The 15021-nt window shown below is 43.6% G+C and overlaps 1 protein-coding gene across 1 annotated transcript; it reads right to left on the bottom strand.

Moving 5' to 3' along the window:
* Nucleotides 1-312: 312 nt before the first annotated feature.
* LOC148714843 (uncharacterized) lies at nt 313-14543 on the bottom strand. The gene is made up of 5 exons (XM_088717237.2): nt 14246-14543; nt 1264-1440; nt 940-1184; nt 620-823; nt 313-517 (listed from the first exon to the last, which is right to left on the bottom strand). Exons 1-5 carry the CDS (start codon nt 14541-14543, stop codon nt 401-403), a joined length of 1041 nt encoding a protein of 346 aa, XP_088573363.2. The 3' UTR covers nt 313-400.
* Nucleotides 14544-15021: the final 478 nt, after the last annotated feature.

Raw genomic sequence — 15021 nt, 5'->3', positions numbered from 1 at the left:
GATTGATACACTCTACAGACACTGTTTATCTCTCTTTTCACACTATTTGCCCCCTCCCTGACTTGAGCGTCGGAGGGCCGGCGCCGGAAAACCCGGCCACCGGTTCGTGTGCAGGCACCCAGACGGAGGACGCCACCAGCTGACGGATCGCCGCCTCACCACGAGGACCAGCTGCTTCTCTCCGACCACACCAGACGGAGGATGCCGCCCGCCGACCGGTCGCCACCCCGCCGTGGTGACTCGCCGCTCCCTCTCCCTCGACCGAAGATTGCCCCCGGGTCCAATTTCCATCAACAAAACTCTACCTCACCAGGCTCCCTTCCATGCTCTACCATCTACACATACGGAAAGTATATTGGCAAACTATATATCATGATACGTGCTATATGTTAGTAAAATTTCAAATAGTTTCAAAAGAACTTACGAATTCATTTCTACGTCTCGCATAACTCTTCGAGCCTGAAGTATGAGGAACTGCTTGAGAAGCTCGTGCAGCTCTACCAATATTAGAATATGTCTGCCAAAATAAAAGCACACAGTATAATATGATTCAATATATATATTTGCAATCTATATTAATAATAAAGATAATAGAAGATATTGAAACAATATACGTGACCTGTCCTCTTTCAGAAAACCAGTAATGAACAAGCTCCCTCCACTGCTGAGGGTATACATCAGGAGGAGTCACACGAGCAACCTCCTCCTCTGTCATACCTTCGCGCTTGAAGTCCGTCTTCAATTTTGCTTTATATTCTTTCCATTTGCGATTGAGGGACTTCAGCACCCAATCATGGCTCTCTGGAGGGAGTACAAACTTACCCTACAACAAGATTCAGAATGTTATAATAATATTAAACATCTAAAATAAAATTATAATACTAAGCAAATTAATATACAGGAGGTGTCGAATTAAAAAGAATAAATTCAATTCATTACCTCTATAAGTCTAAGAAGCTCAACCTTATACGAAGGAAGCATGTCATTCCACTTCGTATAGTTGAGTGGACACAGCTGACCCTTGCGTGCAACCGATCCTAAAAAGCTTGATAGAAGACTTCCAGCTCTATTGATGGGCTGCCCCAATTCGTTGCATCGGATGATGATCTTCTCACCCGGAGGAAGCTTCCACACATCCTTTGCTTGAGTGGGTCCCCGTCTCGTCCTCACCGTCCCTTGTCCATCTATTCAAATTAAATAAAATATGTCTTAAAAAGTTGAAGACAAATATGAACATAAAATATGAACTTTAAATCGAATTACCCTGGATCCGGAGCTCATCCTCCGGGCAATCAGCAGGAGGCTCGTGCTGAGATCCTGACTCGTGCTGCTGGTGCTCATATGGCTGCTGGAACTGCAGGAACTGCTCAGAAGTAGATCCCACCTGAGAATGCTGGAACTCCACATCTCTAAATCGCCTCCCTCGGGGCATATTGTTACCTGGTATGTACAAAAAAGAATCAATATTTGGTTAAATGATAAATTTATACTAAATAAAGGGTTAATAAATTTATGCTCTTAGTCCCAAACGCAGCTATACATCACGGGGGAATTTGATGTCTCTTATTCATCGACCATCTCGAAATGGTTAAACTAAAGGCGAACTAACGAGTTGGACAAATCTATTCTCTCCCTCTTCTGTAGATCTCTGTTTTATTTTGTCTGGCGGCTCACAGCCAGATTGTATTACTTGGGACCAACCTAACTAAAACCTGCAACTAACGATGCTAAAAATTTCTACCCGGAACTGGACTGCCCACCCAAACCCACACTGAAATCACAGCCAGATTGTATTACTTGGGACCAACCTAACTAAAACCTGCAACCAACGATGCTAAAAATTTCTACGCGGAACTGGACTGCCCACCCAAACCCACACTGAAATACCCAATTACCAGGAACATCAACCTATAATACAAAGTCTGCAACTCCATGCTGATAAGGAAGGAATTGGGAACAAAGGCAGGCTGATGACGAGATCAAATCTAATCGCTGGAGCAAATGAAAGCGAACAGCCTGTTCAAAGTTGGAACCAAATTTCTGGTGGCAGAAGCATATTTTAAATCCTATTAGTTTTTCACAGCCCACTTTTGAGAATCCTTGACATCATAAGCGGTAGAAATAGCTACATAATCTTGCACCGCTCGCTTCCTTCACTATTCCAACGTGTGCGCCGCAGCTGGATTCTGTTCATCCACGATACTGTCACTTTTTTGAATGCCAGTACCCAAGAAGCAGCATGCCGGCAGGTGCAAATGAAGGCTGAACAATCACGGGACTCAGCATGTCTTAACCTGCTCTCATCCATCAGTTAAGAAGCAGACAGCACAGTTCTTTAAACAATTTCACTAATATAATATATTTACAAAAATTAGTTCATGAACTGTCATCAACCTTGACATGTTAATGCATCAACTTGATTTTAAATTATATTCATAACTAATTGTCCTAAAGCTGGCACTAAATAGTTGGAAAAAGGTTGATGGTTATGGTAGTCTGTAATTGATTGTCCAATAATCAATTAGAATTCCAGAAGATTGAATAAGAGGAAAACACTCATTAAAAAATAAAAAAAAAACACTGACTCAATATGCACATACTCAGATTGTTCACTGCCAATAATTATCCATATGAAAAAAGGTGTGGAACATCAACCAGGTCGACAGCTGCTTTAAGGCCGAAAGTGCAATAGAACCAAATTAACATAATCCAATCTATCGGGGATTGAACTACTACATCTTCAAGATTCTCAAAGCGGTTCCTGAATTAATGCAAGTAACGGTCTAAATAAAATAGCATAGCACCAAAAGAATTGTGTCCTCAATTGTCATCTACAACACCGGCTGCCCTTCTGATGATAATCATCTACCTTCAGCCTAAAAGTGACCAATATATCCAATTTTCTCTTAGTCAACATTTGAACGGGGTGGTTAGATTGGATGCTAGGGCTCGATATAATAGAAGGAAATTATAGAATGGGAGTTATTTACGGATCTAAACATAAAAAATATAAAACATGAAATGATCTTTCCGCCCCTTCTTCGTCTCTTCATCATTTGTCATAGTATCTTAAGAAATTATAGTTCTTCATCTTTCTGTAAAGTATATAGCTGACAGGAGAAAGAGGGGGCATACCTCGAATCGGCGCTTCCAAAGAACAAGGAGAAGATCCTCGGGCGGAGAAGAAGCTCGATCAACGCTTGAGGGCCAATCGGTCGGAGCCGGAGAGGAGGGACGAGGAGAAGATCCTCGGAAAGATCCTCGGGCGGAGGTGAAGCTCGCTCGAGGCTTGAAGGCTTGTCGGTTGACGCCGGAGAGGAGGGAGGAGGCTTGAGGGCGGAGGCAGCCGCTCGTGCCGGAGAGGAGGGCTAGCTAGGGCTCGATCGGGTGGGTATTCGGGGAGGCGGAGAGCCGGAAAAGGAGGGTGGGTATTCGGGGAGGCGGAGAGCCGGAAAAGGAGGCCAGGCCCTAGCTCGATCGGGAGGGTCGTATTTGGGGAGGAGCCACCGACGCTTCATTGAAGCGTGAGGAAATGTGACGCCTGGGGTATTTTTTCCCGACGCTTGTGGATAGCGTCGGGAAAAAAGGGTCGCCTTTTCCCAATTTTCCTGTAGTGGCCGCTCCTGGACATAATGCACAGGCCCAATGAAGCTAGGCTATTTCTTTCTGAATCGATGAGCTTCACCCAGATTTGTGGAGAACCTAGAATGGGTCCAAATGAGAACGATCAGTAACCCCATCCTCACTCTTCACAACGTAGCGAGGACTGAATCCTTCATGGTCGTCACTGAGGCCAAGTTGCGTTGGAAGCATTAGATCCTGAAAAAGTTGGTATTCTAAACTGAGGCCCTACGCAGTCTATTAAAACTGGCCCTCAATGTTACGTTGTAGCAAGCCAATTTACTGTCTTGATGGCACTTCTACAAACTGTTACCAGGACTCAATTCTCAAAAGCTTAATGCAGTAATTCTAGTTTGTGCCTACTTGGAACTCAAAAGGAGCAGCTTACAAAGACTATTTTCTAAACCACAGCAGCAATCCGGAGGCGGCACTTCTGAAATATGGGCTTCTCATTCTAATCTCTCGACAATGGGAGGAGGGAAGTTTGCAGCACTTGGAGCCTTCTTTTTTGATATTATATAGCGGCCGAAAAGGCCACGTAGTACAGAAACAGGCCTTCTCGCGTCGCCTCACTCCTTGGACCGGGGAGAAGAAGGCCCAAGCGACTACCGGGCTAGAGGAGGTAGATAAGGTCCAGTCCTTAAAACCATGCGAGCTACGTTTGGGCTTGGCGTATTTGAAACTCTAGTTTTCTCGGCCCAGAGTTGGCCCGTTAGCTTATCTCTATTTGAAACTATAGGACAAAATGGGACAAAGTAGGTCAAATCTGATAAGAGCCTAGCTGGGCTTGAATTAAGCTTTCCCTTCGACCCATGGTTTCATCTTGAGGGCGAGTCTTGGGATCTCGAATTGGTGTCGTAGAGAGATTGAATTGCCCGCGGTCCATCCATGGGGAAGCTCCACCTCTTCCCGTCGCCCATCAAGTAGAGAAGCTACGGAGGGAGAGTCCTAACGTTGCATGTAAACTGTTTGATGAAATACCATCAGCACCACCATCAATAGTTTTTTGCGTAATGATCGATTAGGTATGGCTTCGTTACATTGTTAAGATTGGTCTAGATTTAGATGTCTCGGTGATGCCATTTTGAGAGATTTAAGGAGAGGGAGATCAGTTCATGACTAGATTGTTATTCATGGATATGGATTGGAGTTACTTGTCAAGAATTCTATAATCACTGTATATTCCAGATTTTAATGATATTGGGGCCTTCTAGGATGCCATTTAATTGTGTAGAGGATGAGTTTATCATGAATTGCAATCATAGCAGGTTATATCTAGAATGGGAAATCAAACTTGTTGCGGCCGATCTTCGGATTTATGGCATAGACTGCCTCCATAAATTTGCAAGACAACAAAGAGGTTAGAGGACTCACTAGATTGGCTATGGCCAAGTCTTCTGATGCTCAAGTCAGCGAGAATTTTTTTGATTGAAGATGAGAAAGAAGAAGATAGAAAGAATTAGAAGTTTAGTAGCAACGACTGTAATAATGTCTGCACCAAATATGCACCTTCCTTGCATGCGTTCAGGGCTAATATATGGCTGGGCTCTCGAATTTTCTGTGAATCATATCTTAACAACTTGAAGTCATGCTATAACTGTCTAAAATTGCGCTGTAACCATTGAAAGATTCGGCATATCCGTTGGAGATTTTTATAGCAATCTTCACTCCCAGCACAATGGAGGGGATGCCCTCTGGCATAAGGTGGGAAACTCATCAGCCAAGATGAGAGAATTTAGGTCAGACTCGGGCCAGACACCAAGCTGAGTATTTGTCGGTCCAAGATTTTCGATTTTGAGTTGGATGGCGCATGACCTCGGAGGTCGGTTGCTTTTGGCCCGCTCATATCTACTCTTAGATCGACAAGTATGGTCTTGATCTAATTGTCTTAAAACATTTAGAGTATGTTTGAGTTGCCATTGGAAGTGCATCGTCACTAGGCAGCATGGCGTCCTCGTCCTACAACATCACCCCTCTCGCCTTTGTCGAGGCTTGAACTTCATAACAAAGGCCACCTAGTCCTTCTTTCGTGACACTCCCAAGGCCAACTCGGTCCGCCACTAGCCCAAAACATACTTCCTAAATGTTTGGGGTTTAGGGTCGACAGCCCTTCCTCTTGGATGGGCCAAACTCCTCTTACCCTTTTAGCTCTGGGCCATTTTTTTGAGAAAAACTAGGCTCGGCACAAACTGCGAAACATAGCTCAGTCATCCCTGCTATTCTTTTGCACATGTAAGCCCCTGTGAAGTTACTGTATTCGGGTAACCCAAACTCCACTTAAAGTGTCAAAGCAAGTGTATCCCTCATGCGGCTTCTTCAACCATCTTCTGTACTCCTGTGATGCCTTTTTTTCCAAAATAGTATGATGATCATATTTCTTTTCCCCTAGAGGTAATGCTTTATGAAAAGATGGTCATGTAGCATTCATTCTTCTTCTTTTTTTTTTTTCTTATTTTTTTGCTAAAATAGACATTTCATACAAAACAAGTACGGATACATCCAATAAAATCAAAAAACAAGTTTTGGAATGTTCTAGGCAACTCCACCTCCCCAGCCCACAGAGTGTCCCCAGAGTGACAAACCACACAGTCCGCGGCCTTGCTGGCCTCGTGGAGCACATGCTTAGCCTGAAAGGCCACCCCATTACTCATTGTCGCCCAAATATCCCAAAGCAGGGGGTGTCCACCTCACCTTGGATCTAGTTAATCATGGTGGCCGAGATTCCCTCTAATATAATCGAGCTGGCATGTAGCATCCGCCACGCATGGCTCAGGCCGACCCAAGCCAACCACATCTTTGCTCCAGAAACTGAGGTATCGAAGATCTGGCAACCACCACCAGCCACTACCTTAGAGTTCGGGCTTCTAATGACAAACCCAGCACCTCCTCTCTTGCCGCCATCCAGCACAGACCATCAAAGTTGACCTTGAGGAAGCTTGGGGATAGAGGCTCCCAGGTGAAAAACACCATGCGAGTCACTACCTGAGTAGAGTAGGGGCTCTAGGTATCCTGAGCGATCAAATGCTCATGTGCTAAGCTTGCATGAATGATCTCTATGCCTGTACCCAGGTGCGCTCCATGACAAACCTTGGAGACGAACTGCTCTCGCCAAAAGTCTAAGCACTCGTTGCCAACCATATCTGATAAGCTATGCAGATCGCTCCAATGGCCACCTGGTGCATCTAGGGAAATTCGGACCACCGACAGATCGCCTATAGGAAAGGCCCCATCCGACTCTAGGCATCACGCAAGACCTCGGCGTGCCTCCAAACCCCTCTAGCCCACGCACACTGGAACAGAACATGATCCACCATCTCGTCCAATTAGCAATCCAGACATTAGGGTTGGATGCCCAGTTCTCTTCTTATCAGCACCCATCTCGTCGGCAGGCGCTCTGTGGCTACCTTCCACAAAAATAATGCTACCATTGGGTGGAGTGTTAGTATCCCACATATGCCATGAAAATTCGAAATAATTTTTAGATTGCAGCGGAAAAACTATGCGGGATCCGTTCATCGCATGAACGTATTTTAAAACCATTCGTTTGTAGATAGATTAGAATTAAATTATTTTAAACTATTTTAAAATCATTAAGAAGATTAGATCTTCACCTTGTGCGGGTAGATGGTCTCCGCAAATCTGATTCACGTGGATTTGTAGAAGGTTCGATGGAAGCCGCACACGCGTCCGGCCTCTACGGGTATCCACACGAGATAATGATTCGATCGAAGCCTACGTATCTCCCCGGGGTGCTAGCTCCCTTGCAGAGATGGCTTTTGATGGCTGAAGTCCTCCCTTTCAATCAACTCTTGAATGCCTAGGGAGGTGGAGGAAGAAGGACGGATCAAAGGGAACAAGAACAAAACACTTTCAGCCTTTTCCCTTTTCTTTTGTTGGAACCAAGAATGAAGAAGGAGGAGAGCCACCAAGGATTCTTCTTCCTCTTCTCTTGCTTGCGGATGAAAGGAGGAGGAAGGGGATGTTTTTGCTGCCGTGAACACCAAAAGAAGGATAAGAGGAGGGGCCGAACCCCTCCTCCTTTTATTTCTCCATGAGATAAGGATGAGCTCCTAATTTTTAGGAGCTCACCCTTATCTCCCCAATTCGGCAGCAAGGAGGGGCTTACGCCCCTCCTTTTTCTTCATCGCAATTCCCAAGGGGAGGGGCGTGGGCCCCTCCCTCAAGTCCAATTATATCTCCCATTTAATCAAATTAAAAGGTGATTTAATTTGGGTCCATTGCATGAGTCTAATCCTAGTCAAAATAGGATTTTTATGAACCCATTTCAATTTCCTCCAAATCCTAATCTAATTAGGATTTAATTGAACCATGACTCTATTAAACTCTTCAATCCTAATCCAATTAGGAGTCATGAAATTAATTAGATTAAATTTAAAATTAATTAGGACTTAAAATAATCCTAATCTAATTAGGACTTATTAAATTTCAGCCCTAAGACAATTAGGACTTTAGAAATCCTATTCCAAATAGGATTCTAATTTAATTTGAAATCCTAATCCAATTAGGACTCCAAGGATCCTACTCCAAGTAGGACTCATGATCAAGTCCAATTAATTAAATTTAATTAATTAAATTAAATTGCAATCCGATTGCAATTGTTCCTTCTTCCAACTACTAACTCTTAGCGGGTTATCCATTTATCAATCTAATTGATTATTTGTGATTCCTAATCACATTCAACCATCGGATCGGTCATTAACTCTAATGTGTGTGACCCCATAGGTTCCATTCTGACTGGTAGTGAGATATATTGCGATCTCTATCACAATATCATTGAAAACTCCTTTCAATGGGTTGAAACAATTTCAACTCAACTCATCAGGGTTTATCGACCATCAAGATGATCCCTGTGAGTCTCACCATCCACCAGTGACACCTAGCAGTATGTAGTGGCCACCCAGCAGAATAGAATAATGAACCTCTAGGTGCAGTTATCGTATGATACAGTCCTTCTATCGTGGATCCCTACAGACCGGAGGTCATGGATAACTCGTCAAACTCCGTCGTCTGTCATATGTCTAGATTTATTTGACTTGAGTTCGATAGTGGAAAACTTTTTCTCCACTGTATATTACTGCCCTGGCCAAGGTCTTAGAACTCAGTCTAATAAATCACATAGGATCACTCCTCATCTATCAAGGTCGATAGATTCCATGTAGGTGCGTACCCTACTCCTACAGTAAACTTACTGCAGCCAATCTACACTACAAGGACCCATATGACTAGAGACCATGTGTATGTGCAGTCAAACTACAATAACCTCACTGTGAGCAGCCGAAGCACTGCAGGTCAAAGGACCAGTCATACTACTGCAACATCAAGCAAGTCACTGACGAGTGGATAGACATCCAAGTGACTTCTTGTCTTGGTCACGCTTAGTACCCTTGTTCTCTAACAAGTACCTGCATTATCACTTCAATGTCCCCACACTGTGGACTCGAGTCTCGTCCATCCATAAGGAAAGCGATCTGTGCACTGATCGGATCGATCACCGTCCTCGTGATGGTCCATTGATCAGGAGCATTTAAAAATTAATCACCAATGATACATGGCTCAAATTCTCAACTCTTGAGAATATGTATTATCATCTTATTAATTCCTTGGACGATTCATAGACACATAAACAATATGAATGAAAAGATGCCCATTTATTATTCAATAATAATAAAGTCAAGTATAAATTTATGTCCCAGAATTAATAATGTGTCAGCCAGATTGGCTTCTAGGGCATACATCTAACAATCTCCCACTTGCACTAAAGCCAATCAGCCATATATCTAAGTCCCATCTTCTCAAGGTGGGCTTCAGTCTTCTGCTGACTTAGCTGCTTAGTGAGCGGTCTGCCACGTTGTCCGTGGAGTCTACTCTCTGCACCTCGACATATTTCTTCTCGAGGTAGTCGCGTATAAGGTGAAAGCGCCGCTCTATGTCCTTGGACTTCTGATGAGACCTTGGCTCCTTAGCAAGAGCTATGGCGCCATTATTATCGCAGTAGAGTGTGATGGCATCTGATGGCATTACATCTAGCTCTGCAATGAATTTCTTGAACCAGAAGGCTTCCTTTGCAGCTTCAGAGGCGGCGATATACTCAGCTTCCATGGTAGAATCAGCAATGATCGGTTGTTTGGAACTCTTCCAATTTACCGTACCACCATTGCACAAGAACACATATCCAGATGTAGACTTTCTATCATCAATATCAGTCATAAAGTCTGAATCTGTGTATCCTTCTACCTTTAACTCCGATGCTCCTCCAAAGACCAAGAACAAATCTTTAGTTCTTCTTAAGTACTTAAGAATGTTCTTCACAGCTGTCCAGTGCTCTTCGCCTGGATTCGACTGATATCTACTAGTGACACTCACAGCAAGGGCTATATCAGGTCGTGTACATAGCATGGCATACATGAGGCTCTTTATTGCAGAAGCATAAGGAATCCTGCTCATGCGTTGAATCTCTTCAGATGTGTTGGGGCACATCTTTTTGGAGAGATGAATCCCATGCCTAAGGGGTAATAGACCCTTCTTGGAGTTTTCCATACTGAACCTCTTCAGTACCTCCTCTATGTGCATCTTCTGTGATAGGCCAAGCAACCTCTTAGATCTATCTCTATAGACCTTAATCCCCAAAATGTAGGATGCTTCCCCAAGGTCTTCCATGGAGAACTTTTTTGACAACCAGACCTTGACCGAGGTTAGCATGGGAACATCATTCCCAATCAAGAGGATGTCATCCACGTACAGTACGAGGAACACGACAGCACTCCCACTAACCTTCTTGTAAACACACGGTTTCTCTTCGTTCTTTATGAAATCAAACGATTTGATTGCATCATTGAAACGAGTATTCCAGCTCCGAGATGCTTGCTTTAGTCCAAAGATGGATCTTTGCAGCTTGCAGACCTTGTGATCTCCATCACTGGAAGTGAAACCCAAAGGCTGCTCCATATAGATATCTTCATCAAGATATCCATTCAGAAAAGCAGTTTTCACATCCATCTGCCATATTTCATAATCATGAAACGCTGCAATGGCAAGCAATGTTCGAATGGATTTTAGCATGGCTACAGGTGAAAAAGTCTCCTGATAGTCAATGCCTTCGCGCTGACTATACCCTTTCACCACTAGCCTTGCCTTATAGGTCTCTACCTTTCTATCCGAACCTATCTTCCTTTTGTAGATCCATTTTCATTCAATAGGTACTATACCTTCTGGTGGATCTACTAAGGTCCAGACTTGGTTGGAATACATGGAGTCTATCTCTGACTTCATGGCTTCCAGCCATTTCTCGGAATCGATATCAGATATCGCCTCATCGTAGGTATTGGGATCCTGTACATGTTCCCTATCTCCCATGAGGAACATTTCCTCGGTGTCCTCTACTAGTATACCTATGTATCTATCGGGAGGATGTGAGACCCTACTAGATCTACGAGGTGGAGGAGGTACTACGTGTACTAGCTCTGTATGAATAGGTTCTATAGGATCCATTACTCGTTGCTTTTTAGAGACTTTCTCTTCAGGCTCAATTTTTCTCCCACTGCCTCTATCAAGGATAAACTGTTTTTCCAAGAAGACGGCATGTCGACTCACAAACACATTGTGATCCTCTGAGACGTAAAAATTGTATCATAATGACTCTTTAGGATATCCAATGAAACGAGCACTTATGGTCCTAGATTCTAACTTGTCCGTCTGTAGTCGCTTGACGTGGGCCGGACATCCCCAAATCTTGAGATGACCAAGACTCGGCTTCCTACCATGCCATATCTCATACGGTGTGGTAGGAACGGATTTGGAGGGAACTCTATTCAATAAATAAATTGCGGATAATAAGGCATCTCCCCAAAGAAACATAGGTAGATCAGTGAAGCTCATCATGGATCGGACCATATCCAATAGAGTCCGATTCCTCCTTTCTGACACCCCGTTGAGTTGAGGTGTACCCGGAGGCGTCCATTGTGAGACTATGCCATTTTCCTTGAGATAATCCCGAAATTCCTCACTAAGGTATTCTCCTCCTCGATCTGATCGAAGAACCTTAAGGGTTTTTCCAGTCTATTTTTCTACTTCATTTCTGAACTCCTTGAACTTTTCAAAAGACTCAGATTTGTATCTCATAAGATACACATACCCATATCGTGAATAGTCATCGGTAAAGGTAATGAAGTACGAATAACGACCCCTGGCTGACACATCAAATGGGCCACATACATCAGTGTGTACTAGGGTAAGTATTTCAGTAGTCCTCTCCATAAGTATTCGACATATGCCATGAAAATTCGAAATAATTTTTAGATTGCAGCGGAAAAACTATGCGGGATCCGTTCATCGTATGAACGTATTTTAAAACCATTTGTTTGTAGATAGATTAGAATTAAATTATTTTAAACTATTTTAAAATCATTAAGAAGATTAGATCTTCACCTTGTGCGGGTAGATGGTCTCCGCAAATCTGATTCACGTGGATTTGTAGAAGGTTCGATGGAAGCCGCACACGCGTCCGGCCTCTACGGGTATCCACACGAGATAATGATTCGATCGAAGCCTACGTATCTCCCCGGGGTGCTAGCTCCCTTGCAGAGATGGCTTTTGATGGCTGAAGTCCTCCCTTTCAATCAACTCTTGAATGCCTAGGGAGGTGGAGGAAGAAGGACGGATCAAAGGGAACAAGAACAAAACACTTTCAGCCTTTTCCCTTTTCTTTTGTTGGAACCAAGAATGAAGAAGGAGGAGAGCCACCAAGGATTCTTCTTCCTCTTCTCTTGCTTGCGGATGAAAGGAGGAGGAAGGGGATGTTTTTGCTGCCGTGAACACCAAAAGAAGGATAAGAGGAGGGGCCGAACCCCTCCTCCTTTTATTTCTCCATGAGATAAGGATGAGCTCCTAATTTTTAGGAGCTCACCCTTATCTCCCCAATTCGGCAGCAAGGAGGGGCTTACGCCCCTCCTTTTTCTTCATCGCAATTCCCAAGGGGAGGGGCGTGGGCCCCTCCCTCAAGTCCAATTATATCTCCCATTTAATCAAATTAAAAGGTGATTTAATTTGGGTCCATTGCATGAGTCTAATCCTAGTCAAAATAGGATTTTTATGAACCCATTTCAATTTCCTCCAAATCCTAATCTAATTAGGATTTAATTGAACCATGACTCTATTGAACTCTTCAATCCTAATCCAATTAGGAGTCATGAAATTAATTAGATTAAATTTAAAATTAATTAGGACTTAAAATAATCCTAATCTAATTAGGACTTATTAAATTTCAGCCCTAAGACAATTAGGACTTTAGAAATCCTATTCCAAATAGGATTCTAATTTAATTTGAAATCCTAATCCAATTAGGACTCCAAGGATCCTACTCCAAGTAGGACTCATGATCAAGTCCAATTAATTAAATTTAATTAATTAAATTAAATTGCAATCCGATTGCAATTGTTCCTTCTTCCAACTACTAACTCTTAGCGGGTTATCCATTTATCAATCTAATTGATTATTTGTGATTCCTAATCACATTCAACCATCGGATCGGTCATTAACTCTAATGTGTGTGACCCCATAGGTTCCATTCTGACTGGTAGTGAGATATATTGCGATCTCTATCACAATATCATTGAAAACTCCTTTCAATGGGTTGAAACAATTTCAACTCAACTCATCAGGGTTTATCGACCATCAAGATGATCCCTGTGAGTCTCACCATCCACCAGTGACACCTAGTAGTATGTAGTGGCCACCCAGCAGAATAGAATGATGAACCTCTAGGTGCAGTTATCGTATGATACAGTCCTTCTATCGTGGATCCCTACAGACCGGAGGTCATGGATAACTCGTCAAACCCCGTCGTCTGTCATATGTCTAGATTTATTTGACTTGAGTTCGATATTGGAAAACTCTTTCTCCACTGTATATTACTGCGCTGGCCAAGGTCTTAGAACTCAGTCTAATAAATCACATAGGATCACTCCTCATCTATCAAGATCGATATATTCCATGTAGGTGCGTACCCTACTCCTACAGTAAACTTACTGCAGCCAATCTACACTACAAGGACCCATATGACTAGAGACCATGTGTATGTGCAGTCAAACTTCAATAACCTCATTGTGAGCAGCCGAAGCACCGCAGGTCAAAGGACCAGTCATACTACTGCAACATCAAGCAAGTCACTGACGAGTGGATAGACATCCAAGTGACTTCTTATCTTGGTCACGCTCAATACCCTTGTTCTCTAACAAGCACCTGCACTATCACTTCAGTGTCCCCACACTGTGGACTCGAGTCTCGTCCATCCATAAGGAAAGCGATCTGTGCACTGATCGGATCGATCACCGTCCTCGTGATGGTCCATTGATCAAGAGCATTTAAAAATTAATCACCAATGATACATGGCTCAAATTCTCAACTCTTGAGAAAATGTATCATCATCTTATTAATTCCTTGGACGATTCATAGACACATAAACAATATGAATGAAAAGATGCCCATTTATTATTCAATAATAATAAAGTCAAGTACAAATTTATGTCCCAGAATTAATAATGTGTCAGCCAGATTGACTTCTAGGCCATACATCTAACATGGAGTCCGAAGCTCCAGATCCAAGCACAATCCATCCCCGGCTTGTGCTCCTGCAGGAGGGCACGAAAGACATCTCCCACCTTGACACTAGCTCTGCATGACGTACTCCAAACCCTTACGTCCAGGCCAGCATACCTCGAAACTAGTCGAATACGCTCAACAAGGTACTCTCCAAATAGCTGAACAATCCTGTCGGGGTCCCACTCTGCCCTTTCTGGGCTAAGAAGATCGTAGACCCGGAGTCTGTCCGCTGCCTTAATGCTCACCATGGTTAGCCAGAGTCTCAAAGAAAGAGAGTCCACCCACTGGTCCTCCACCACATCCATGCTTTGCTCGTTTCTTATCAGCTATCTGGTGTTCGCCAAGGCAGCAGGCATATGCTTGCAAATCTCTCGCCACATGTAGAAGCATCTCCATCTACTCGAGGCCACCCCATCAATCCTCACTCCACCATATCTAGCCGCCATGACCTGACTCCAGAAGCCCTATGGCTCAAGGATAAACCTCACCGCATGATGAATAATGAGCACCTCTCGCCTCTCTAGGAAAGATTGCACCCCTAGTTCTCCCTCGTGGGTCGTCATGCAAACTCTTTCCCAAGCCAACAAGTGCACCCTGTGGCCACCTCCGTGTGAACCCCACAAGAAGTTTCGAAGAAGTCACTCGACCCCCATCAGCACTGTCTTAGGGACAACAATATTGAACATAAGGTAGACTAACACAGAGCACAATACTGATCTGACTAGCATCAATGTGCCCATCATAGAAAGAGATGACGTCCTCTAGCCCTCCAGCCTGTCTTGG

This window comes from Phoenix dactylifera, chromosome 2, assembly GCF_051530095.1.
Source record: "Phoenix dactylifera cultivar Ajwa chromosome 2, Ajwa_hap1_PhDact_Kaust_v1.1, whole genome shotgun sequence".
In the NCBI taxonomy this organism is placed as follows: Eukaryota; Viridiplantae; Streptophyta; class Magnoliopsida; order Arecales; family Arecaceae; genus Phoenix; species Phoenix dactylifera.
This window is presented reverse-complemented; position numbering and strand designations above follow the sequence as displayed.

Excerpts from the sequence above, each read along its gene's own strand:
- LOC148714843 (XM_088717237.2), bottom strand. The coding sequence starts at position 14,543 with ATGGATGTGGTGGAGGACCAGTGGGTGGACTCTCTTTCTTTGAGACTC. Across the intron at positions 1,441-14,245 it reads GCACAAGCCGGGGATGGATT|GTAACAATATGCCCCGAGGG; the intron begins GTGCTTGGATCT and ends TGTACATACCAG. Across the intron at positions 1,185-1,263 it reads GGATGAGCTCCGGATCCAGG|ATGGACAAGGGACGGTGAGG; the intron begins GTAATTCGATTT and ends TAATTTGAATAG.